Source organism: Peromyscus maniculatus, chromosome 4, assembly GCF_049852395.1.
Source record: "Peromyscus maniculatus bairdii isolate BWxNUB_F1_BW_parent chromosome 4, HU_Pman_BW_mat_3.1, whole genome shotgun sequence".
NCBI classification, from domain to species: Eukaryota; Metazoa; Chordata; class Mammalia; order Rodentia; family Cricetidae; genus Peromyscus; species Peromyscus maniculatus.
Window position 1 is genome coordinate 9,416,099 of NC_134855.1, and position 26,623 is coordinate 9,442,721.

The 26,623-nt window shown below is 53.7% G+C and overlaps 1 protein-coding gene across 1 annotated transcript in view; it reads right to left on the minus strand.

Moving 5' to 3' along the window:
- Positions 1–1,058: 1,058 nt before the first annotated feature.
- The window catches only part of Prrx2 (paired related homeobox 2), a 37,856-nt gene continuing 12,291 nt past the window's right edge, over positions 1,059–26,623 (minus strand). Inside the window, exons 2-4 of the mRNA XM_016001867.3 lie at positions 4,187–4,374; positions 2,690–2,868; positions 1,059–1,493 (exon numbers count right to left, since the gene is read on the minus strand). Of these exons, the coding sequence (XP_015857353.2) occupies positions 1,358–1,493; positions 2,690–2,868; positions 4,187–4,374 (503 nt within the window). The 3' untranslated portion in view covers positions 1,059–1,357. The remainder of the gene's footprint in view (positions 1,494–2,689; positions 2,869–4,186; positions 4,375–26,623) is intronic.

Sequence of the window (26,623 nt, forward strand, 5' to 3'; positions counted from 1 at the left end):
CGCCATTTCCCAGGAGTGCTGCACATCCAAAGACCATGCTGAAGTCACAAGGTCTCTGCTGGGGTTCCAGTGGAGAGGAAGAAAGCTAAGGGACCTGAGAGAGTGGAGTCTGAACCCTCACTTCACCCGTAACTGCTGCCCTGACCTTCAGATGGCAGTTCACGTAGTCCAGTGCTCTTAACCACTGAGCCATCTCTCCAGCCAGGGAATGATTAGTTTTGGGATCTCAACACAATATGGAGTCACCTATGAAGAAAGTCTCCATGAGGGGTTGTCTGGAGAAAGTTGGCTATGGACATGTCTGTGGCAGGCCGTCTTGATTACATTAAATGGTGTGGGAAGCCCCATCCACTGTGGGCAGCATCATTCCCCGGGCCTGGGGCTCCTTGACGGTGGAAGCGTAAAGAGGGATCTGAGCATATCTATGCATTCATTCTCCCTGCTCTTGACTATGCGTGTGACCAGCTGCTTCAAGGTCCTGACCCCTCAACTTCTTCACAATGGTGGATGTCACCCGGAGTTATGAGCTAATGTAAATCCTTTCTCCCTTAAGTTGCTTTTTGCCAGTGTATTTTGTCCCAGCAACCGGAAAGGAAGCCAGGGCACCCTCCACGGTCACATGACCAGATGCCACACTTGTGCATGCTCAGTAGAAGAATCCACCCCCAGCACCTGTCCCTACACTCTCCCAGTGGCCACCCATCCTCCACACCTCATGAAGAGAGAGACGTGCCCTGGCCAATCGCCCAGCAAGACGCCTCCAGAGCCTCCAGGTGTCCCCATGGGCCTCAGAACGGGAAGTGAACCTGGAGCAGGTTCTGGCTTCTGCCCCCTCTCCCTTCTGGGGACCCCGTGCGCGGACAGCACCACCTCCCAAAGAACTGTACAGGTGAGCTACAGGTGAGCTGGCAGTGAGCCTCACTGAAGCTGCTGTATCGGCCAGTCCAGGCCTGGTGCCACCTCCAAACTGCTATCCACCGGGAGGGCTGTGACCCAGCCAGCCGGGTGCTGGCACCCTCCGTGAGCACCCAGCGTGCCCTTCTGAAGTCGCATGGAGCTTAAGAAAAATGGTTTTATTCCTTAAAGACAAAAGCTTTTTGGTTTTAATACATAAGTAAGTTCCTTGGCGGACTCCTGTTCCACCTTCTGGCCAGGCCGCTCCAGGGACCTCAGGCCACACTCTCAGCCACCAAAGGCACTTCCAGTACCCAGCAGGCCTCTGGAACTCAGGAAGCTGGGATGAAGAGAAGGCACAGGAGAGGCTGCCCAGTCCCTCTGGGCGCAGGGACAGACAAGGCCACTTCCATTGCTGCTGTCTGTCATTGGGCCAGGAGGAGGCTGGACCCAGCGCACACTGTCAGTTCACTGTGGGCACCTGGCTGTGGTGGAGGCTGAACTCTTTGGCCTTGAGGCGCAGGCTGGCAATGCTGTTGGCCATGTTGACCCCGGGGGTCGCAGGACTTGAACCTCCGGGGCTGTAGGGAGGCACAGAGCTGGGGAGACAGGAAACAGAGGAACCCATTGGTGCATCTGGCTAGTCCTACTTCCCTTGACGGCCCAGGGTGGCCCTGGCCAGGGGGAGGAGACAGCATCTAGAGGTAGCACTGGGTCAAAGGCACCTCCCCAGCCCGATGGAGTGGCTCACATCACTATAATCCCAACGTCTGGGATGCTGAGGCAGGAGGATGGCCTAGGCTAGAGTGTGAGACCTTTGCCCTTTGTGTATTGGCATTCCTCTCTGGATCGAGCCCCTCCTGAGAGCGGGACATATGCTCTGTCCTGGAGCGGTACTCTGTGCCCAATGCTTCCGGGTGAGGATGGATCAGGGAGGGAGGTTGGTAACCCAGGAGACACACAAACTAACCACCCAACATCCCTCCCAGAGGTTCATGGCTCCTGCAGAGTCATCTATGCTGGTGAGAGGATGGAACTCCTAGAGCTTTGGAATATGCTGGCCCAACTCCCTAGCATCCCCTCCTTTCCACCTGGCCAAGATGGAGGGAGCCATTTTTTTTTAAAGGTTGACTTTACTTTTTATTTATGTGTATGTTTGCCTACATGTATGTCAGCACACCACATGAGTGCCTTGTCCCTGTGGAATTAGAGATGGTTGTGAGCCACCGTGTGAGTGTTGGGAACTGAACCCAGGACCTCTGTGAGAGCAGCCAGTGCTCTTAACCTCTGAGCCTTCTCTCCAGCCCAAGGAAGGAGTTTATTTTGTTTGTTTGTCTGTCTGTCTGTCTGTCTTAAACAGCAAAGCCACTCCTCTACATGACTCTAGACCCCGACAGGATCACAGGACAGGGAACCTTACCCTCAGCACTCCAGACTGTCTCCCACCTGGAGGGTGGATACAGGGCACTGGCTTGAGAGGCTTCCTTTAGCCTTCTAGCTACCTCAGGGTGGAGCCCACCCTTTGCTCTCCTCCAGGCAGGCCTGGCTTCATCCCTCTCCACATGCATGTACATACACACTGCTCATCAACACTTGGGTGGACACACACACACACACACACACACACACACACACACACACACTCATGATCCTGTGCATACTTGAGCGCTCACATGCACGGTCATGTATACACACTCATCCATACACCATCCAAGCTCTCCCCAGAGAGGTGGCCTTAAAGGTCTCACGGGGCTCCAGCTGCCCCTGCTGGCCCAGAGGAGCTCCCCAATCTCACCTGTAGGGGGATGATGCCGGCCAAGACAGATAATCCGGGCTCAGCGCCGTAGGTCGGGGGGCCACGGGCTGCTCAATGGCGGCCTCCTGGCCATAGGACTTGAGCAGCGAGGCCGAGCGGGTGGCCAGCATGGCACGCTCATTCCGGCGGAACTTGGCACGGCGGTTCTGGAACCAGACCTGAGAGGAAGGGCATGGCAAGCAGGTTCTGGCAGATTCTGAGGGGAGCGACATCCTTGTGGGTCTGCATGACTGCTACCCCAGCCTGAGCTGGTGGCTTCATTCTCTGACCTTTTGACTCTCCCTCTAGAATGGGGGTGATCAACAGTGCCAGCAGAATGTGCTGAGGAGGACCCGTGGAAAAAAGGTCACTGGACAGGTGAGCCAGTGGGTCCTGGGATAACAAGGGAGGTGGGCAGCCAGGGCAGAGCTGGCAAAGAACGGCTAAAAAGTTAATAATTTCTTCCTTCCTTTCTTCTTCTTCTTTTTCTGAGACAGGGTTTCTCTGTGTAGCCTTGGTTGTCCTGGAATTTGCTCTGTAGACCAGGCTGGGCTCAAACTCAGAGATCCGCCTGTCTCTGCCTCTCAAGTGCTGGGTTTACAGGTATGTGCTACCACTGCCTGGCAAAAAAAGTTAATAATTTCTTTGCCAAAAGCTTCGTGCTTAGCACTGCTCTAGGCTCTCATCTCTGTGCGTATGTGGTGTATGCATGTGTGTGTGCATGCATGTACTCACATGCATGGGTGTGTGGCGGTCAGTGGTCAATGACCGCTATTGGAGCTCTATTCCGCTCCACAATTTTCTTTTTCTTTCTTTTTTTTTCTTTTTTTCTTTTTTTTTTGGTTTTATTTTTAAGACAGGGTTTCTCTGTGTAGTTTTGCGCCTTTCCTGGAACTCGCTTTGTAGACCAGGCTGGCCTCGAACTCACAGAGATCCACCTGGCTCTGCCTCCCGAGTGCTGGGATTAAAGGCGTGCGCCACCACTGCCCGGCTTCTTTTTCTTTCTATTTGTTCTTTTATTGAGAAAGAGTCTCTCACTGAGCCTGGAGCTTGTCTGTTCCAGACTGGCCGCCAGTGATCCCCAGGATCCTCCTGTCTCCACTTGCCCAGCACTGGTATTACAGGGGTACACTACCTCCCTCAGCTTTTTACACGGGTGCTAGCGATCTGAACTCAGGTCTGCATGCCATGGCAAGCACGTTACCCGCTGAGCAGTCTTCCCACCCCGGCTCTACTTTTATACAAACATCAGCTCCCTGAACCATAACATAGCCTGCATTGTAGGTGGATCTATTTGCAGGGAGAAACTGATCGGGATGAGACCCCTCGCTCCTTCCACGTCACTGGCTGCAGCAAGGCTTCCATCTGAGCTTCGTTTTCCTGGCCCCAGGGGCTCTGAGCTAACGCCTCTCTCCCCTGGCAAGTGCCTGCTCCCGGGCCACCAGTGGCCACCAGGGACGGGGGCTCTCTGGGAGCCTCTGGATGGGTCCTACTTACCTGGACACGTGCCTCGCTGAGGTTGACACGCCGGGCCAGCTCCTCACGCACAAAGGCGTCAGGGTAGTGTGTGCGCTCGAACACTCTCTCCAGGGCCTGGAGCTGGCTGCTGTTGAACGTGGTTCGGTTCCGTCGCTGCTTCTTCTTTCGTTTGGTGGCATGGCCACGGCCCGGGCTGGGACAGTCACCTAAGGAAAGATGGAGGGTCAGCTTTCCACAATACCCTGTGTGGTACATGGGGTCCCTGTGGCCCAGGGATGTCCACAGTATCAGCCATCGGCTCCTCTTCCATTGGCTTTCCTGTGTCTACCTCTGCAGGTGGCCTGACCTGAGGGTTGGAACATGATGTCCTCTTAGCTAACCTGCTACCTTTTGCCCATGTCCATTTATCACTCACCCACCTATTAGTTTATCTATCCATATATCCACCCATCTACATATCCATCCACCCATCTACATACCCATCTATCTACCCACCCACCTACCCGTCTGCCTCTCCATATATCCATCCATTCATCCATTTGTCTATCCATCCATAATATTCATCCACCTCTCCATCCATCCATCCACTCCCTCATCTATCCATTTATCAATCTGTCTATCCATCCATCCATCCATCCATTCATTTATTTGAGACAGTGTCTCTCTCTGAACTAGAGCCAGACAGACTTTGTGGTCAGCAAGCTCCCCAGGATCTGCCTGTCTACCCCCCCCCCATGCTGCAGTTACAGGTCCTCACGCTTACATAGCAGGCATTTTACCACTGAGCTCCCTCCCAGCTCCTAAAATGTGTGCTTTAGTAGCCAAGCAGCATCGCTTGCCACCGTGCCGTGTCCAGCAGACACAGGAGGGTACAAAGCAGAGCAAAGGCCCCAAGCTCCCCAGTCCCAAGCCCTGTGGTTCGTAAGACTGCATCATCATGGTTCAAACTTAGAGGCCAACAAGCATGCTGCCATGCCACATGTGCTGGGGCTCTGACTGGGCTGTTTTATTTTCTAATATTCTGGAACCTTCCATTTCAGTCTTTACTTAGCTTTTTTTTTTTTTTTAAGATTTATTTTATGTATGTTGGTGTTTTGCCTGAGTCTGTGTGAGGGTGTTGGGTATCCTGGAACTGGAGTTACAGTTGTGAGCTGCCATGTTGGGGCTGGGAATTGAACCCGGGTCCTCTGGAAGAACAGCCAGTGCTCTTAACCATGGAGCCATCTTTCTAGCCTTTTAATTAGTTTTTGCTCCATCCCTCCAGTATTGTCTTTTTTTTTTCTCAGTATAATACAATGTGTGTAATGAGCCTTCCTGGGCTCATTTATTCAGCTGGTGAAGGGAACCTCTTGCTCCTCTTCACAGGGCACACACAGGCAACCGTGCTGTGGTTTGTTCACGGGTCCTCATGATGGACACTTGGTGCGTTTCCAGTTTTTTGAAGCTACAACAAACCCCCATCAAACAGGAGCATGTGTTCTGCTGCTCACATTTGCTACAGATTCCTAGACGTGGGAGTCGTGGCCAGTGAGCAAGTGTTGGGTGTGGCCAAGTCCCTTACAGGTCTGTCCTGGACGCTTCCCACCACTGCTGCTGGGGAGGCCTTGGTGGCTGCTGGTGGCTGCTGGTCGGCCATGAGAGCTGCTCTCAGGCCGTCTTTGGGATTCTAATCCATACTTCATATTTTGTTTTTTTTAGTGACACATTCCTCCCTGGTTCTGATACTCAAAGAAAACCTTGTGGCTTGGGGGCAGAGCACTTGCCTGGCAGAGGGGAGGCCCTGGGCTTCGTCCCTAGAACTGCAGAAGGGATCGAGAGTGCAAGGGCTCACAAGAGAGTGCAAGGGCTCACAAGAGAGTGCAAGGGCTCACAAGAGAGTGCAAGGGCTCACAAGAGAGTGCAAGGCTCACGAGTGTGTTAGGTGAGGGAGAGGGAAATGAAAAGAGGGGCCAGCAGGATACCTCAGTGGCCAGGGCACTTGCAGACAAACCTGACTGTCTTGAGTTCAACCCCCAGAACCACATGGTAGGAGGCGAGAACAGACTCCTGTGAAAAATGTCCCCGACCTCCACAGGAGCACTGGGGCACATGCATCCCCCTACAACTGTGCTCACACTCACAGCATAAATAAAAATGTAATTTTGTTTTCGAGGCAGGGTTTCTCTGTGTAGCCCAAGCCGGCCTTGAACTCACAGAGATCCTGAGACCTCTGACTCCTGAGTGCTGGGATTAGAGACCCGTGCAGATGCATACCACTGCGCCCATCCCCTGACCCCACTTTCAGTGTGTCTGTATTCAGTGCTGGGGATGGAGCCAGGGTCTCATGCTCCACCAGCACGCACCCGACCGAGCTACAGCCCAGCCCTGCAGACGGTTTTTACCGGGGGTGCTCCTGGGACTAGCAGTGAGTTAGGGGGGCTAGTCAGTGTACTCCAGCACACAGGCCAGTCCCGCCCCCGTGTGCAGGCATCCTCTGCTCCAAAGTGCACAGGGCTGAGGACAGCAGCAGTTTGTGTGCAGTTTTCCCTCTTTGGGAAATGTGTGCAAATGTGAGCCGACCGTGTGCGGGGGAGGCGAGGGCGCGGGAGCCCGGCAGGGCTGGTGCAGGCTGGCCTTGTCACCTGCTCCCCTCCCCCGCTTCCTTGTCACTCCACACTCCTGTCCGGTCTTATGAGGAAAGGCTAAGATGGATGAGTGTGCCTGGTGCCTGGGAATGTTCCCGTCCCCGCCCCACCCCCTCACCCCTGGACGGGAGAGAAATCCTAAACCAAAATAACTAAGGCTGGGTGCTGAAAGAATGTCAGGTGGTGAACAAGAACCCCAAAGTAGAGATGGAAGCTTCTGGAACATGAGCCATCCCCAGAGCTGACTTCCGCCCCCCTTCAGGCAACGCCGCTTGGGCACACACCCAATGCAGGAGGCATTTCAGCCAAAAAAGGAGAGTTTTTCTGGAAGTTTCTGAGCAATTGGAAACTGGGGGTGTTTAAATGAAAACCATTTTTGCAGGCTTCCCCGCTGAGTGGCTGTGGGAAGAAACAATGGCACTTGAGGCCAGATATTCTGGTAGTGACTTATAGCCAAGACTCAGTGCCCAGGCCCCTTCCCCCAGGGCCACAAGAGCCCATCACGGGGCTTTAGCTAGTGCCCCCTAGGGGCACGACAGCAGGGTAGTTGGAGGCAGAACACTCCAGAAAAACCAGTCTGGGCAAAAGGATTTCAGTGGCCTCCCACCAAAGTCCAGCATGGCTGTGAGGTGCTGAGCCACTTCCCACATGGGGAAACTGAGGCTCTCAGGCTCTCTCATTCCAGGCTGTGTAGCCCCATCCCTCCAAGGTCCCCTCCTACAGCCACCTCACTCCCAGGCTTGGTGACACTGTCTGTCCCAGCTCTCAGAGCCCACAGTGATGAACCTCTAGCCTCCATCATCTCAACCAGTGCAGAGATGTCCACTGCCTCCGTGACAGACCTGAGCAGTGTCTGGTCCCTGAGGAAGCCTCCATAATGGGAGTTTAGGGACAGAAGCTTGCTCTAGGACTCCAGTTGGTGTGAGCTGCTAAGTGTCCTTAGTGAAGAGCACAGACAGCCGTTGTTCACCAAATGAGGGCTCTGAGTGACAGCCTGGTCCTTTGGTCCCTTCCTGTACGGTGGTGGAAGGACACAGGGACTCATCAAAGCAGCAGCCTCCAGGGCACAGCCCGTGAGGCCACTCTAGTCCGGCAAGGGCCGCTGTTTGACCTGCTTGTCACAGGTTCCTGCTCTGCCTCCTGAGAACAGGGATTCCCTCCGGGCTCCAAGCTTGGCTTCAGGTATTCGGGAAATCAGTCAGTTCTCTCCCAGCCCCAGTTGGTGTGCGTGCCCTGTCTCATCCCGGCATCCTCTCTCTCCCGGGCTGGTGCTCACTGGGTGGGCTGCATCCCAGGAGAGCTTGCGTGCAGTCTCCTTTGGCTCCAGGACCCCTCCCTGCTTCCCGCAGGTGATTAAACACGTTTAAAGACCACTGTGAGAGATCGCACATACCAAGGCAGCCTGGTCTACAGACTGAGTTCAAGGTCAGCCTGGGCAAGTTAGTGAGAATCAGACTCTAAAGAAGAAACAAGAGGCTTAAGGGTGCGGCTCAGTGTAGAGGCACTTGGATGAATGGGGCCCTGGTTCCACGTCCAGAACAGAGAACAAAAACAAAAATAAAATAAAACCAAAGGAGCAGCCGAGAGGTGGCTGTGCACGCCTTTAATCCCAGCACTCAGGAGGCAGAGGCAGGCGGATCTCTGTGAGTTTGAGGCTAGCTTGGTCCGCAGATCAAGTTCCAGGACAGCCAGAGCTGTAACCTAGAGAAACCTTGTCTCAAAAAAACAAAAACAAAAACAAAAACAAAAAACCACGAAAAAACAAAACAAAACAAAATCAAGCAAGCAAACAAACAAAAAATAAAACCGAAGGAGCACACCAACAGAATTTACAAAACCCAGAGCCCCCCATCAGCACCCACTGCTCTGCTGAGGCTGGGTCAGAAGCTTGAAACAGGGAGGCCAGCTGCGGCTTTTAGTCTCTTATAACCTAAGTGACACCGTTCTCAGTGACATCACAATGACAGAGTGACGGGCACACATACCATTTGTTTGCCTGACTGTGACCCAAAGACATTTAAAAGCCCTGCTCGCTGCCAAACACCCAGTGTCCCTCTGCCTTGTGTGCCCGTGGTGCTTCTTACTCCGGGTAATTTAGGATCTCAATAGCCTGGAGGGAATTAGCTGAGAATTCTTCGGGAGACAAATAAACTTAGCCCGCCCATCCTGCCTTTCTCAAGTGCTGTGGACACTTCCAACAGTCGTCTGTGCCTGACCCTTGGGCTGCGCCGAGCTCCAACCCAAATAAATAAAGTTTATTAATTAGCATTCATTCTGACCAAATAAGCTCCATCCCCCGTGATCCCTGCCAACATGATCGGAAAAATAAACCACTGGTCCCAGGGACCTTGACGAGGATTTAACAAATTAACACGAGGCAGTCCTGGGGGGGAGGGGAGGCTGTGAGAAAAGTCCATATTACAGCCAAGGACAGAGCTAGAGGTGCTACAGACTGGGGGTCCTGGCTGAGGTGTCAGGAGCTCCTTGGTAGAGACCAGGTTTCCTCTGACCGCCCCTAGAGAAGAAAGGCACGTCTTTTGCCGAGGGGGGGGGGGGCTACAAATCGAGCCAGAGAGGCAGTGGACAGGAGTGGGGGGTGGGGGTGGGTGGCTCATCCACAGTGTTCCTTAGCACGCATGAAGCAGGTCCACCCGGAAATCCACTTAAACCTCGTACACCTGCCATCCCAGCACCAGGACAGGAGAGATTGGAGGATCAAAAATCCAGTCATCCTGGGCGACAGAGTGAATTTTCGGCCAGCCTGGACTCCATGAAACTTTGTCCCAAAAAACTAGAAAAGAGAGGGTTGGAGAGACCGCTCAGCAGTTAAGAACACTGGCTGCTCTTCCAGAGGACCGAGGTTCATTTCCCAGCACCCACATGTGTGTAATTCCAGTTCTAGGGGACTCGACACCCTCACACAGACATGCATGCAGGCAAAACACCAATGGACATAAAGTAGAAAATAAATAATTTTTAAAAAAATCCAGAAACTAGGGGGAGGTTGCAAGGGCTGAGGGCAGCTACGAAGGAACAGGGAAATGGATGCTATCGAGATGCATGATGTGAAAGTCACAAAGAATAAATAAAAAGGAAGAAAAAGGAATGTAAAGAAAAACAAAACAAAACAAAGCACTAGAAAAGAACAAGAATGAGAGTGGAATGGCCTGGCTGAGGAGGAAAGGGACCTTAGGCCCAGATCTGAGGTCGTCGCTAGCAGAACGGCCATGCATACCCTTAACCACTCCCTGCCCCAGGAGTCAGATCTAGGAAGTGGGAACAGCCAACTCTCTTTCTCTCTCTCTCTCTCTCTCTCTCTCTCTCTCTCTCTCTCTCTCTCTCTCTCTCTCTCTCTCTCTCTGTGTGTGTGTTGTTTTGTTTTTCGAGACAGGGTTTCTCTGTGTAGCGTTGGAGCCTGTCCTGGATCTTGCTCTGTAGACCAAGCTGGCCTCGAACTCACAGAGATTCACCTGCCTCTGCCTCCCGAGTGCAAGCGTCTCCGTCTCAGTGGGAGTGGAGCTTTCTGGTTCTTCTCTCCTTGCAGCCCACTGCAGGGCCTGGCGCACGTGAGCGTCTGCTAAGCACTGAATGTACAAATGAGTGAATGGAGGGCCCCTGACAGGCCGGGGAGGACTTCAGAGTCCGCCCTCCTGTCCAGGCCGAAGGCTTTGCCTTAAGGGACCAGAAAGCCCAGGACTCAAGTCACATCAATATGGGGCCTGGGGCCTAAGAAGGGCTGTGCCAGCTAGGGTCTGGCCCTGTCCGACGTGCCAAGGACACCCTGTCTTATTAATGTCTAACCAAAGCTCAAGACAGGGACACAGATTTACAGCTACCAGCCTGTGGACGGTGATAAACCACCAAGGAGAGAAGACAGGCTGAATCCTGGGGGGTCTGCCCCTATCTCATGGCACAGGAGGGAAGAACCCAGGGCCATAAGCTACCCTGGCCTGATTCTGGGGTGCCTAACCCTTTCAGCAAATCTGAGATGACCCCCTTCCCCAAGCATGGCAGCTGCTTAGCCTACCTCAGGCCCCCCAAATTCCCATCTGCAGTACACTTGGGCTCCGGTGCCAGAGGCCTGTCTTTAATTTTTATTTTATTTTATTTTTTTGGTTTTTCGAGAGAAGGTTTCTCTGTGTAACAGAGAACTTGCTTTGTAGCCCAGGCTGGCCTCGAACTCACAGAGATCCTCCTGCCTCTGCCTCCCAAGTGCTGGAATTAAAGGTGTGTGTCACCATCGCCCAGCCAGAGGCCTGTCTTTTAAAGGCATGATACATTGTGCACATTTCTATGGGGCCAGAAAATCGCAGGGAAGGGCCCAATGCACCAGTAGGAGCCCTGGGAAGCAAGGACGGGCCCCTTCCTGCCACAGGACCTTTGTACATGCTGTTCCTGTTTTCAGGGCACCTGTCCCATTCTTCCCTTTGGGTCTGGCTAACACGTACTCACGTTGGGCCTTCCTGGTCTGTCCAGAAAGGCCTGCCCAGCTCCCTGGCTGTGACCAGTCATCTGTCTTAGGCTCCTGGACCATGTCCCTCAGTTGTTGAAGAAAGTGTTACACAAATCCTAAACGGTCTTATAATAAAAACCCGGAGCCGGACATCAGGGTGAAAGCTGAAAGGTCGGAGAAGCAGAGCAAACCACGGCTACCACCTCTTACCTCACCAACTCCTCAGCCCAACAGAGCCTCTGCGAGAGCACGGATTCCTCTCCTCTTGCCTTATATTCCTTTCTCTGCCCAGCCACATCACTTCCTGTTTCAGCCTTCCTAGTGCTGGGATTAAAGGTGTGTGATCCCAAGTGCTGGAATTAAAGGTGTGTGCCACCACTGCCTGACCTCTGTGGCTGGCTCTGTCCTCTGATCTTCAGGGAAGCTTTATTTCTTAGATTACAGATGTATCACCACAAAAAGTGTTTTTCTCTCTGCTTCCTGTTTGTATACCTCATTCCGCTCTTGCCAACAGGGAGGCAAGACACATGCAAACAAGGAGAAGAGCTGAACTTCATCAAAATTAAAGACTTGCCGGGCGGTGGCATGCACTTTATGTAATATCAGCACTGGGGAGGCTGAGGCAGGAGGCCTTCAAATTCAAGAGCAGCCCAGGCTATACAGACAGACCCTGCCTCCAAACAACCCCAGCCCTGTGCATGCCAATTAACAACCTTGTGAACATCCCTGAAAAAGGTAAAAATACAACTCACAAAATGGGCTGGGGAGGCGGCCCCGTGGGTGAAGAGCTGGCCACGCACGTGAGTGAGGACCTGAGTAAAGCCAGACGGAGGAGCCACTGGCAACCTCAGCAGCCGCATGGTGGAGAAACGGGGGGGCGGAGCCCAGAGAATGCCTGGAATTACAGACCAGCTGCCCTGGCACACAGTGAGAACAAAACACCATGGCTCAAACAAGGCAGAAGGTGAGGCTGCTTTCTGACTCCCACCATTCACCATAGCATGTGCACAGCCTGGCTCTCACACACACATGCATACATCTCTCTCTCACACACACACACATATATATATAAAGGGGGGACACAGGGAAAACTCGGGTTGGGAAAGAATGAAGCAAAGGTGATTGATGGCCATGAATCTCCCAGTAAGAGACAAAGTTGATAGTACCATAGATGAGGGCATGGCACACTGGGAGACATTTGAGTGCTCTGAGACAGTAGGCAAGGGAGCATCCCGTGTGGGTCAGCCACAGTGGCCGACTCAAGGGAGCATCCGTGTGGGTCAGCCACAGCGGGCCGACTCAAGGGAGCAAGGCCAAGACAAAGCAAGGCCTGGGAGGACAGGGATGTGGCCCCTGGCAGAGGACATCTGCGAGGTTCTCAAGCACAAGAAAGACCAGACAGCTGGGTGGTGGTGGCGCACGCCTTTAATCCCAGCACTCGGGAGGCAGAGCCAAGCAGATCTCTGTGAGTTCGAGGCCAGCCTGGGCTACCAAGTGAGTTCCACGAAAGGCGCAAAGCTACACAAGAGAAACCCTGTCTCAGAAAACCAAAAAAAGAAAAAAAGAAAGACCAGACACACAGTCCCACACGGGCTTGGGGCTCCTGGTGGGTACCAGTGCCAACAGTCCCTTGTGCGCCCAAGGCCTATGGTTTCCCAGACCTCAGCAAACCGGAGCCGAGTGTTCCTCTGATCACACAGATGGGCAACTTGGTCTCCGTTCCTGTGCCCCCGACCCTAAGCTCTGGAGAGTGAAGCACCTGACTGCAGCTGAAGCACAGGCGGACCGAGGAAGCGGTAGCGGGGAGAGGGGCTGCCCCAGTTCCAAATCCAGTCCGAGAAGGAGCTCATGTCTTCTGTCTGGTTTTAATCTAAGGCGGATGGCCAACTGCCAATTTAGTATAGGACCTACATTTTAATAAGGGCTACACTGCCCATTAACCACCTCCAGACCGGAACACAGAGACCCATGGGGCCATGGGTGCTTTCATCTCCCCCGTGAGGCCTGGAGCCTCCAGACTACAGCCAGTAGGAAGGAGAGGTGAGGGCTGGGACCAGACACCAAGGCTGTCGAATTTCATGTTGGGTTTTTGTCGTTTTCCTCTGCCTGTCTTGGGCAGGGTCTCATGTGGTTCAAGACGGCCTCAAACTCAGCTTGCAGCTAGGGCTAGGATCACAGACTTGTGTGCCACCACACCCAGTTTTGGGTGGGTTTGTTTGTTTTTGTTTTTGTTTTTATTTTGGTTTTCTCTGACAGGGTTTTTCTGTGTAGCCTTGGCTGCCATGGAACTTGCTTTGTAGACCAGGCTGGCCTAGAACTCAGAGATCCGCCTGCCTCTGCCTCCTGAGTGCTGGGATTAAAGGCATGCGCCACCACTGCCCAGCCCACCTGGCTATCATATCCAGTCTTTTTGTGCTTTGTTTTTTTCTGAGACAGTGTCTCAATGGATTGTCCTGGAACTCACTCTGTAGACCAGGTTGGTCTCAAACTCAGAGATCTGCCTGACTCAGCCTCTCAAGTGCTGGGATTAAAAGTGTCCACCACTATGCCCGGCTTCAGTTATTTTATTAATATTTAATTTTATTCTTAAAAGTGTGCATATATGTGTTATGTGTGTGGATGCTCAGGAGACCAGAGCACGGTGTCTGAATCCTTGGAGCTGGAGTACAGTATGTTGTGAGCCACTGGACGTGTGTGGTGCTGGGAACTGAACTTAGGCTGTCTGGGAATCAATGAGTGCTCTTAACTGCTGAGCCATCTCTCCAGCCCAGGTTTTTGTTTTGTTTGTTTTGTTTGAGAAATGTCTCCCTCTAAGCTCAGACTGGCCTCAAACTCATAGCAATTCTCCTGCCTCGGCCTGGATTACAGACATGACCCAAATGTCTGGCTAGGCTTGGTTTGAGCAAATCCACGGGCAGTTCTGGAGCCCCTGGGCCACCGTTCATCCTCTGAAGGACTCAGAGCCCACAGGGGTCTTAGGGATCATCAACAAAGCACCTCATTTGCAGATGGGGAAACTGAGGTATGGTGAAAGAAGTGGGGCCCCCTGTGTTTTTCCTGGACACACAGGGTACACGAGTCTTCACCACCCCCGCCTCTGTACTGGGGATTCCTGGGTGGGCTGCAGGACAGCTGAGCTGCGGGTAGGACCTGCGCCAGGGTGCAGCAGGCAGCCATCCAGACAACAAACGCTGCCCCTTTCTAGAGCATCCAAGGAGGAGAAAAATGGGCCTGGGCTGGGAGACGCCCCTTCTCAGATCCTGAGTTTCTTTTGTTCTTCCGTGTTCCTGGAAGCTTGGTGAGTTGGTGTGTGTGTGTGTGTGTGTGTGTGTGTGTGTGTGTGTGTGTGTGTGTGTGTGATATCCCAGACCCCACCCCCACTTCCCTTTCCCTGGAAGACCTGTTTGCAGCTGGCCGGTGCTCTGCCGGTCCCCACCATAAACCTCCGGACCCCCACCAGGACCCACTCCCCAAGCCCGGTTCTGGCCCCAGGGAGCCCGTTCTGGTCCAGCTTCATCTCCTGAGAGTAGCCCAGATCCGGCGTGCCCACCACTCTGTCCATCCACCCCAGGCGTAGGACCTGCTGTGACCCCTCCCAGAGGCCAAGCTCCAGGGCAAAGCCGGAGGTTTCCATGACCCAGTTGTGAGTCCTACAAAGCGGAAAATTTGCTTTGCAAGCTTGGCCGGGCCCTGCCAGGCGAGGCTCCAAGGGCTGTCTCCAGCAAGACTCTCTGCCCCAGCCTCCACACAGCAGGGGGCCTGTGGTCGGGACTGGACTTCTCCCCAACCCTGTTTTTTTGGCTTCGCCTCTTCGACTTTCATTACACTCTACACACTGGCTTATGAAGCCTCTCCTTCTCAAATGCGGAGGCCTGCAATTAAACCCAGTTTGCAGTGTGGGGCAGTGAGGGATCAGAGAGGGAATGTAACTAACTCGAGCCACACAGCACTAGAATCTTGGTCAGTCTTTCTGTCCCCTGAATGACTAGTAACCAAAGGACATTTGTCCCTGAAGAAGTTCACCCATCCTAGATTGAGGGAGAGGATGCTGCTGCTCTGCTGGCCCCTTCCTCCTGCATGCAGCCAGAAGGTAGCACCTGCTATGACTTCAGCACACCCAGGGGGCGGATGCAATGTGATTTCTGCTGCTTACTGGCCATCCTCTACCATAGCGAATCGGAGCACTCTGCCCATTTACCCACCCAGGTAGCCTAGAAATGCCCGTTCCCTGTGGTGTAGCAACAGGGCGGGGTACCTGTCTGCCTCCAAGTTCTACCCAGGGCACCTGCATGGAGGATGCAGAGTCTGTGTCAAAAGAGACGTCCATCCAGCATCTCTAACACGTTCCCAGTCACAGCCCCCAGAACAGCCACCCCTCCCTCTAGGAAACGCTCCCCACTCAGTTCGGATCCACTTTCCTCGTGGGCCCTCCCGGTGATACTGGGTTTATGCTAAGAGATACCGTGACACCAGGGGACTCTGCTTCCCAAGATCATCTAGTTCACTCTTTTTGAGACAGGACCTCATTATGTAAGCCTGGCTGGCCTGGAGCTCACTCTGTAGACCAGGCTGGCCTTGAACTCCCAGAGATCTGCCTGCCTCAGCCTCCCAACTGCTGGACTTAAAGGGGTGCACCACTGCACCCAGATTCACTCTTCATAGCCCAGGATGACCTTGAACATGCTATGTAGCACATGAGCTGGAACTTCTGGTCCTCCTGTCCCACCTCCCTAGTTCTGGGACTGCAGGTGTGAACTGCCGTGACTGCAGGTGTGAATTGCCGTGACGTTTGTGTGGTGCTGGGGATGGAACAGACTTCACGTGTGCCAGGCAAACACTCCACCAACAGAGCCACAGCCCTAGCCCAACTTTGTTCACGCCTTTTTTGTTTGTTGGTTCGGTTTTATTTTTTCGAGACAATCTTTCTCTCTGTGTAGCCCTGGCTGTCCTGGAACTTGCTCTGTAGACCAGGCTGGTCTCGAACTCACAGAGATCCGCCTGCCTCTGCTTCCTGAGGGCTGGGATTAAAGGCCTGCACCACTGTCACCCAGCCCTTTGTTCACTCTTAAAGCAGCTTTCCCAGGTGTGACCCAGGCCTTCAGCAGCAAGACTGATACTAATTCTTCCAGATTCTTCCAAGGCGCACACACAGCATTGGGGTGTGTCAGTACTACTCTGCTTGTCAGAGAAGCAACCTCGGAGCAGAGCATGGTGGCATGTGTCGTTAGTCCCCGTAGGAAGCAGAGGCAAGCAGATCTCTGAATGTGAGGCCAACCCGGTCTACAGAGTTCCAGGACCGCAAACAAACAATACAAAACAAAACAAACAAAAACAGAGCCTTTGGGGCTGGGAAGACGGCTCAGTGGGATGAGATCTAAGTCTGGATCGCAGTACCCAGGTAGAAAACTCCGAGGGGCCATGCATGGCTGTCACCCAGTGCTGCTGTGTAGGGCAGAGACATGAGGATATTGATGCTATAACCATTGGAGCGAGAATTCTCTTTGATTCAAGAGAAGAAAGCCAGGTGTGTCTGCGTACACCTGTGATCCCAGACGTCAGGAGGTGGAGGCAGAAGAATTGAGAGTTCAAAGTCATCCTCATCCACACAGAGGATCTGAGGTCCTATCTCTTTCTTTTTCTTTCTTTTTTTTTTTTTTGGTTTTTGAGGCAGGGTTTCTCTGTGTAGCTTTGCGCCTTTCCTGGAACTTGCTTTGGAGACCAGGCTGGCCTCGAACTCACAGAGATCCACCTGCCTCTGCCTCCTGAGTGCTGGGATTAAAAGCGTGCGCCACCACCGCCCGGCCTGAGGTCCTATCTCAAGACAAAATAATCTAGGGGCTGGAGAGATGCCTTATCGGTTAAGGTCATTTGCTGCTCTTCCAGAGGACCAGAATTTGGTTCCTAGCATCCACTGGGAACTCAGCTCCAGGGATCCCATGCTCTCTCCTAGTCCCTTTTGTCTTACTGAGGTTGAGCGAGATGGCTCAGCAGTTAAGAGCAATGGTTACTCTTGCAGAGGACCTGGGTTCAATTCCCAACACCTACATGGTGGCTCACAACCATCCATAACTCCAGTTTCCAATGCCCTCTTCTGACCCTCACAGGCATCCAGCATGCACATGGGCATACATCCTCACAGGCAAATACTCACACATAAAATAAATACATCTAATATGATTTTAATCAACTATTAATTAAAACAAAGAACGCGAACCTCATTCCTCCACTGCAAAACAGGCCATGTCTCGCAGCCTCAGTAGCCATCTGTGGCCAGGACTGCACGGGACAGAGAGAGTTTTCATTATTACAGAGAGCAATGGAGAGGGGCTCTGGAGATCAGAATTCTCCTGTCTAAGGAAAAGAAACAATGGACAACAGCAGAGCCTCTCTATACATCCCTCACGACGGTAAGTATTTGTTGTTTTCTTCCGTATCCTGCCTGTCCTATGCCCCTGGCCACACAGCTATCATGAATCTTCTCAGAGCTTACGTGAGAACCCCATTTTCTCTTTTGGTTAACAGGCCAGGATTCGGAGCAGACATACCAGGGACAAGGTATACACCTACATGGGCTGTGAACTGTACAACTCCACTGTCAAGACCAATAGACTCCCTCCAGCCATGTGGCAGGTACCCCATGTTCATGGTCAATGGCTGCAATCAAGTCCTGGCTTCCCCTGCCAGCTCTGGGAACACCGGGCTTCGCTTTTCTGAGTCTCGGGTTCCTTACTAGGAATAGGGAGAGTGGTCTCTGAGCACTTACATGCCCGGCATCCAGGATGTGCTGGGGCAGCACAGGTCATATTCTGCAGTGGGTGTTTTTATCTTGACATCTCATGGAGCTGATTCAGGTGACCGGGGGACATCAGGCTTCTCAAAGCAAGTGGCACTGAGCTAGGCTGACACAAGGTGCCTGACAGTCAGTCCCCGCCACCCACACCTGTCTGGGGTTTTAGCTTCTTCACACTCCTCGTGAATGGTGTCATCACGTCCCAGGGGAGACACTGTATTTTCTTAACCAGTCAATCTCCTCCCGATGGACACTTAGGTTGTTTCCGGGTTTTCTCTTGTGTAAGAGGAAAGGCATTCCATCTCTTCTTCCTTTAGCTGGCTTTCAAAACCATGTCGATTGGAGGCCTTGCATCCCCATCTCCAGCATTTTCTTATGTCCAGCTGTCCAGAATAAGCTAGGCCACAGAGTCTGAGGGGATTCACTGAGCACAATGGGGAAGGATCTGGATGCTTGGGCCAGGCTGTGGGGCTCAAATCTCAGTCCCCCTCACTGCTGGGGGACCCGGGGTCAGTTATGAGTGCACGTTCCAAGTTCAGCCCAGCACAGAGGGCAGCAGAAACACCTCCCGTACAGGAGATGAATTAATAATACACGTGCTGTTCTTAAAACAGTGCATGGGGCACAGCACTCTACAGTTAGGGGATTTATTTATCAGAAAGTGATGTAAACCCTTTCAAATCCCACTGTTCCGCCACGTGAAACAGCCACCATCTTCATCAGCTCAGCGGTGCCTACTTATGAGAGCAGAGGCTGGGCGTGGCCATTGACATTGCCTCACGGAGGAAATGAAGGTCCTCGACCCCTCACCTCCCAAGAGGTCCAGCCTTGTTCCCAGACACTAGTGTGCAGTTTTCCCTAACAGCACTTGATCCGATCGTCTCCAAGAGGTGAGAAGGTACACAGGCTGGAGGAGGTTAACTGGGGGGGGGGGGGGGGGGGAGCTCCATCTGTGAAGCTATGGGGAGGCTATCATCCCGGCCTGGTGAAGACTTTCCAGTGTGGCTGCTTTGGGGTCCCCCACTCCTGTAAGCACCCCTCACCCCTGCCCTGTAAGTAAGCCCAATACACTCACTGGCTCCCCACGGTGGACTTTTGTGGAACGGAACTTTGGTTTGACAATCTTATGAGGAAGAGGTGGGTGTTGCTTCTATCTTCCCCCAGGGGAGGAATTCCAGAAACACCCACATTTGCCATGTTGTCTGTGCAGCCTTTAAGCGAGTCACTTTAACTGCCCTCTCCAAACGGCTGTGTCTAACTTGGAATTTGCAGAGACAAATGTCTTGGGACACAGAGGTCTCCTAGGCGGCGGCAGCTCTTAGCATCTCAGAGATCAGCTCTCTGCTTCCCAGGACACTTCATAGTCAAAGGAGTACAAATACTGACACACACATGTGCAGGAGCACGCGCGCGCACACACACACACACACACACACACACACGCAGGCACACTCACATGTACACACACACTGACGTATGCACACATGCACACACATGTGCACACACACATCACACACATTAGGGCCCGCCGGTGTATTGCTGGGCCAAGTCTCAATGAGACCCTTGTGCTGGTCTGGTGGACGACAGACAACCCCACAGCACAACCAGCGTTTCAAAGCTGCACCCCGCTTCTCTCTTCCCCTCCCCAACTGAGGATCCTTGAGGTGACTCAGCTTTGAAATAGCTTATGCAGGACTTCGCAAAGAAACTGGGGGCGGGAAGGCCCCCAGCCCTCGGGGAGCAGGCGCGGTGGGAGGCTGGCTTTTGGGGCGCCCCTTCTTTCAGCTGGCTCCAAGGCCCAGTCCCCGCCACGCCAACCTGGGGTCGCAGGGCCCCGGGGACCGCGCCCGCAGCCGCCCACCATGTGTGCGCCAGGCCGAGCGTGCGAGCCGCCGGGGCGGCCAGGGCGGCGCCGCCACATCTGGTTCCAGGCGCGGCCCTGGCGCCGGCCTCGCCGCAGCCCCGCGGCCCAGACACCGTTAACAGCCTGGCGCGCCCCGCCCTGTCGCATCCCGGGTACCACCGCCACCCTCCCCACCCCCCACCACAGCCCAGGCGGGGAAACTGAGGCTGGGAGAGAGGCCCTATGGCGAAAAGGCGCAGCAGAGAGGACACTGGGCTAGACCCAATCCTCGGCTATAAGGCCCCTGTGCACCCCCAAGGTGGCAACCATGCAGGCCCTCCTCCTTAGCCCCTGCACCTCAGGGATGTCAGACTTCGTGGGACGCTCCAGGATCGAGGATGACCCACCGCCATCGGGGCCCCAGCCCAGCAGCAAAGCAAAACCAGGTTCACTGGTGCTCCTGAGAGCTGCCCTGCCCTACAAAGGCCTTTCTGGTCGTCAAGAGAAGAGCCTAGTTGGTTTGCAGAGAGGACTGTGACCTTTAGGGGCAGTCCCTCACACTCCAGAATCTGGTGATAAATTGGAGTGAGCTACAATGGCAGTCCCACTGAGTGGCAGTCCAGGCACCTCGGGGCTCCTCATAGTTACACAAATGTGCCTGCAAATTACAATGGTTTCTGGGCTCTGGGTCCTGGCACTCCTGCAGAGGGGCCTTTTACGGAGGTGGGTCACATCAAAGCCAGTGCTCACCTTTTTTTTTTTTTTTTTGAGCTGCTTCCTGGCAGGACAGAAGCTCTGTAGCACCTTCCCATCCATACACCACAAATCCACTGGGAGAGCTTGCTCAGCCAGGTATCCTAAGGTCTGGAGTGTAGAACAAAACCAATTTGCAGACTTCGGAGCAGGTAAGAGATTCACCAAGGGCGGTTTAATCCCCCAGCCTGAGACCAGGATGCAGAGAGACATTGTTTTGACTTTCCAACTGAATTCATGTGTAGGTACAGAGCGGGACAGACAGTGTTGTCCTTGACCGTGGAGGCCAGGGGCATGACAAGGCTGGGTGGTAACAGAGTGGTCAGGGAGCACCCGGGGCAGCTGACCAGCAGGGACATCAGGGCCAGGATCACTCTACTAGCTGTCTGTCACTTCCTCAGCCTGCCTCTCCAGAAAGGCCCCTTTATGTGGTTTCCCGGGGGCAAACTCAAGTGGTCAAGTGTGCAGCAAACACATTGATGTTCTGAATACTGTAGGGGGCCCGGGGTGGACTGTGGCCACTGACCTCTGTCCCCATGCCTCATTTCCACGCCATGCCTGCGTCCTGCTCTCTTAGACCGTAAGCTCTCATGGAGGTACAGATGGCTGGCACCCTTCCATACGGAAGGGCTGAGAACACCCCTTGAGACTCACAGACTAACCCTGGGTCTTCGTCAGTTCTAGCCTGAGCTGGGCCTGACCACCTGCCTGTAGAGTGTTGAACCTCTCCATGTGCTGCAGGGTCACCCCGAAAGCTTCTCTGTGGGTGCTGTGGCCTTGCCCTAGACCTCTCTGAGCTAGCCTGGATGTGTCCCATCTCCTTGCCAGGCCTTTGCTGGAACAACCTGAGTTCAATTCCCAGAACCCATAGTAGAAGGATGGAACCAACTCCTGGAGTTCTCTTCTGACCTCCATACACACACCTACTCATGCTTACACAGACACATGAACACCAATAATAATAAATGATAATCTGGGATAGGGAGCTGCCTCCATAGATAAGACTGCTGCACAAGCCTGCACTTCAGTTCAGTCCCTAGAGCCCCCACAAAAACCCACAAGCACTAGTGTGTGTCTAGAACCCAGCTGGAAGGCAGAGACAGGGGGGCTGAGTCAGCGGGGACCTCACAGGCTGGCCACAACTAGAGAGACCCTGCCTCAGCTAGATGGAAGGAGAGAACTGACTTCTGAAAGTTCTCCTCTGACCTCCGCATGCGCACCAAAGCACGCGCGTGTCCACATTCACATGCATATTGAACACTTTGTTTTGTTTTGTCATCTTACTACATAGCCCTGGCTGTCCTGGAACTCACTATGCAGACAGGCTAGTCCCCAACTCCCAAGAATCCTCCTGCCTCACACTTCCAAGTGCTGAAATGACGTCATGCACTTCCACGTCATCCTATCCGCCCCTTTTTCTTTCGGAGTACAAAAGACAAATTTATCAGGTAGACTGCAAGTGAGCAGGACTGGGGAGGGGGCCCAGCAGCAGCCGAACTCCCAGCCTGCAAGTTTCTCTCTGAACTCTGCACCCTCTCACTGCCGGATTCAGCCATTGCTCTGGTCAATATCAACTCCAATGAGCCAAAGTGTCTGCACACCAACATCTGCAGGAGAACATTCACAATTTCATGCATGGCTGGGGCCACTGAGATGTCCCTCAGTGGCTCTTTGGACAGCCCATGACAGAGGGCTGTCACACTGGGAAGGAGGTGCTGTGTTGTGGGGCGCACCCTCAATCCCTGCACTAAAGTGGAGACAGGAAGATCAAGAGGCCAAGGGTCATCCTGGGCTAGAGAGTGTGGCTGGAAGGCCAGCCCAGGCTACACAGACCATGTCTCAAAACACAAACATACAAAGTTAACTGTGGTCTGGTTAGATGGCTCAGTAGTTTAGCACCCGACGGGCCTGAATTTGATCCCTGGAACCCATATATTGGTGAAAGGAGACAGTACCCAGTTCTACAGAGTTGTCCTCTGGCCTCCATACTCTTGATGGGGCACACATACCCACAATAGTAATAATATTTTAAAATTCAAAAGCCAGTCATGGTGGTGAATGCTTGTAATCGTAGCATGCAGGAAATAGAGGCAGGGGGATTACCACAAGTTTGAGGTCATCCGGGGTTACATAGCAAGACCTGTCTCAAAAAAGATGGCACAGGGCTGGAAAGGTGGCTCAGCAGTCCAGAGCCCTCATTGCTCTCGAAGAGGACCTGAATTCAGTTCCCAGCAACCACACCTGGCAACTCACAAGGGCACGAAATTCCAGCCTCAGGAGATCCAACACCCCTGGCCTCCGGGGTATCTTGCACACATGTGCAAAGCAAACACACATGTACATAAAATAAGTAAATCTTTTGAAGAGGAGGATGGTAATGGCATCGAGGAAGAGCCTTAAGTGCATTAGGAGGAGAAGGAAGCCAATTTGGAAACACCCCATCCAATTTCTACGGCAAAATAATGCGAAACTGTGCAGACCAACAGGACAGTGGCTCCCTGGGAAGAGAGGAGGGAGGGGAGGAGCCTGAGCACAGAGGACTTTCAGGGCAGAGATACCAGAATGGCAGGCACTCATCACGCATCTGTCCAACCCAAAGAACACCCCCACATGACGAGTGACCCCCCCTCCTGACTGTAGACACCTGGTGGTGGTGTGTGCCTGTGAAGGATGTCCCACCCTGGCAGGGTGTGCCGAGGCGGGGCTGAGGGGCTGGAGAGGTGTGGGAAATGGTTCCCTTCTGCTCAGCTTTGCTGTTAAGTCTAAAACTGCTCTAGAAAAAAAGAATCTGCTTGGGAGGCTTGGTGGTGCAGGCCAGTAATCCCAGCATGTGGGAGGTAGAAGCAGGAGGAGCAGGAGTTTAAGGCTAGCCTGAGCTACATGAGAGACTCTGTCTCCAAAGGGAAAAGAAAAAAGAAATCCATCTAAAAGGGGTAAAAAGAGGAGCGAGCGCTGTCTGGCATTCAGTGGTAGAGCACTTACCCAGCATGCACGAGGCCATGGAGTTCATCTCCAGCTTATCAAGGGGAAATTAAAAAAAAAAAAAAATACTGTCTTAGTTAGGGTTTTCATTGCTGAAGAGACACCATGATCACAGCAACTCTCACAAAGGACAACATTTAACTTTGTGGCTCCCTTACAGTTCCACAAGTTTGACCCATTATCATCATGAGAGGGAGCGTGGGAGCGAGCGTGGGAGCGAGCGTGGCAGCGTGCAGGTGGCGTGCGTGGCGGTGTGCAGGCAGACGTAGTGCAGAAGCTGAGAGGGCCACAGCTTGCAGGCAACAGGAAGTCAACTGACAGTCACCCTGAGGTGACTCAGCAAAAGAGACCTCAAAGCCCGCCCCCACAGTGACGCACTTCCTCCAACAAGGCCACACCTCCTAACAGTGCCACTCCCTTTGGGGGCCATTTTCTTTCAAACCACCACAAATACGAAAAGTCACAATCTCTCCCCTGGCTCCCAGGAGCAGGGACACTAAGTTAGAAGGATTGCTACATTTCTGGAGTCTCAATCCTCCTACCACTGCCAACTCCAAGCTGATGTCATGAAGGTGAACTTGAGCCAAAGCCTATGGAAGCCTCCACCGTGTCAAATTCCCACCATCTAATGCCCTGCATGGGCTGTCTGTGCCCTTCTAAGCTGTGTGGGTTAGACTACGTGCAGCCCTGGTATCCACTGCCCCCTTCAGCCCTTGGAAGGAGGAGGATGAGGACATGTTGGAGGCTGTCCCCAGTCAAACCCTATGAGAGGTGGAGCTTATTTGCACAATTCGCCTTCTAAGGGCCTGGCCCCTAAGCTGAGCTGATTTCATTAGCACGTGTCCAGCTCCTCTTTCTGTAAGAAGCCCCAGACTCCCTTCGCCAACAATCAGTGTTGGAATCTTTCCAGACAGGAGGGGACTGGCACCAAGCGGAGAAGGGGCTGCTGGATGCCACTTGGGTTCTGAGGCTGTGGATGAGCAGGAACCTCTGCCCAGCAGGCCCTGGCATGGCGCTGTGAGAACGGAGTGCCCAGCTGCCACAGCCGGAAAGAGAAAGAGAGTTGGGGAGGACCCGAGCCGACTAGCTTAGACAAAACCAGAGCGTGTAACTGGGAAGTGTGGACGGGGTGGTGTCAGGCACACAGCTGGGCCCAGACTTCCATCATAAGCTTTTCTGGCTCTGGCTCTGCCCTTTCCTACAGAGACGGGTCATGCACACCTATGTGCAACCTTGAACATCTGGTTCTCCTGCCTCCACCTCCTGAGCGCTGGTTTTACAGATGTGTGCTACCACATTTGGTTTATGCAGAGCTAGGGTGGAGCCCAGGGCCTCCTGAAAGTTCCCTGCCAACTGACAGCCTCAGCCCCGGAGACAGATTCCGATTAGCTGTAGATGACACCCCCGATACTGCCTGAGCTACAACATACCACGGCCCTTGTCCCCACCCTGGCAGAGCGAGGACTGTGTGCCTCCACCTCTAGAACATCCTCTGTACCCCAAATCTGTGCAGAATCATGCCAGATGGACCCACTTTTGGAATGATTTCTCCTGGGCACCCAGCCCTGTGCCTGCCACATGCCAGTTGGTGGGTCCCTCTGGTAGCTACAGGGGATGTGGATCTTTGGAGCCTGTCCTGGCAGCAGGGGTCCCTAAGACAGAGACTATCGATTACTGTCCCAAAGCACGGTGCAGCTGAGACTCCATGCTGACCGAGACCCAGACGTCTCACAGTGGTTCTCCTGTCATAGGAGCTCTTGGAGGAGGTAGGGCTAGTGGCCTGAGGGCTGCACCTGGAGCAGGGAACCCTGAGATGGAGCCCCTCCCCCCCCCAGGCTGTCTCTGACCCAGCTCTCCCCCAGACTTTTGTCTGTCCGCTGTGCCAGAGGCTGAGGGCGGCTCTGGTGACCCTGTAGATGTCCCCTGGAAACAAAGCTCTCCTGTGAGGGCGGAGTCACGGCTGCACTTCCCACCCCACCCACTCCACCTTGGCCCCCAACCTGCCTGCAAAAGGCCAGCTGGACAGACCCTACTGTCGCTGCCCCGCCCCAGGGTGGGCTGGAGGCGGAGGGACAGTTTTTGCCTTAATATGGAGTTAGTTTGGGTTGGGACACTCCCTCATCCCTATGCTGGGAAGATGAGGGTCCCTTGGGACTAGCAGCTGCCAAGGGTGTGTCCATGTGCTCAAACAGTCTTTCTTTCTGATGCAGGAGCTGCCAATAATAGTAACGGAAGAAATAATAATAATGGCAGGTACAGAAGCAAGCTATGGGGCAAGAGCTTCCTTTACCACAGCCCCCACCCTGGGGCGGGTGTCGCCACACCTCACCTACCCACTGAGGCTCAGAGGCAAGTCTCTTGCCGCAAGGAGCCAAGCAGCACCAGCCTGGTTCCCTGGCCTCCCTGGACCTCCTCTTCTCGGGGCTTAGACACAGACAGCAATGACTGAATCAACAACCCCTCTGGGAGTTACTGCTCTCTGACCCCACCCCCCTAAGCCACATCACATCCATCTTCAGAAACTGAGACAGTGGAGGAAGGATCACTTCAGGTAGCCGGAGAGCTACCACTGAGCTCTCCAGAGCCCAGCAGTCTGGTGGGGGGGACTCTGAGCTGATCCCAGTGTGCGGAAGGGGCACCCTCCCCACACCCGTCCTCTTGGGAATGGGGCTGCTCTGGCACGCCTCCCTGCCTGGCAGAGTTCCCATCCATCCTGCCTCAGACCTCACGTAGACTGACATCTGGCTCTGATTTGGAGGCTGCGGGAAGGAGGCAGCCGGGGAAGCCAAGAGCTGGGCAGAGGAGGTTCACCTGGCCGCTTCCCTGCCCTCTTTGAGGCCCCCTACTCTGTGTATTTATTTCCCTCTGTCATCTGCCCCCTCTGTCATCTGGAGCTGCTCTGTCTCTGGAAAGGGGAGCCTGCGCTGGCCACCACTTGGACCCTTGAGTCCTGGGCAAAGAAGGAAGCGGGAGAGATGGTCAGAGCTGGAATGATTGCAAATAGCACATC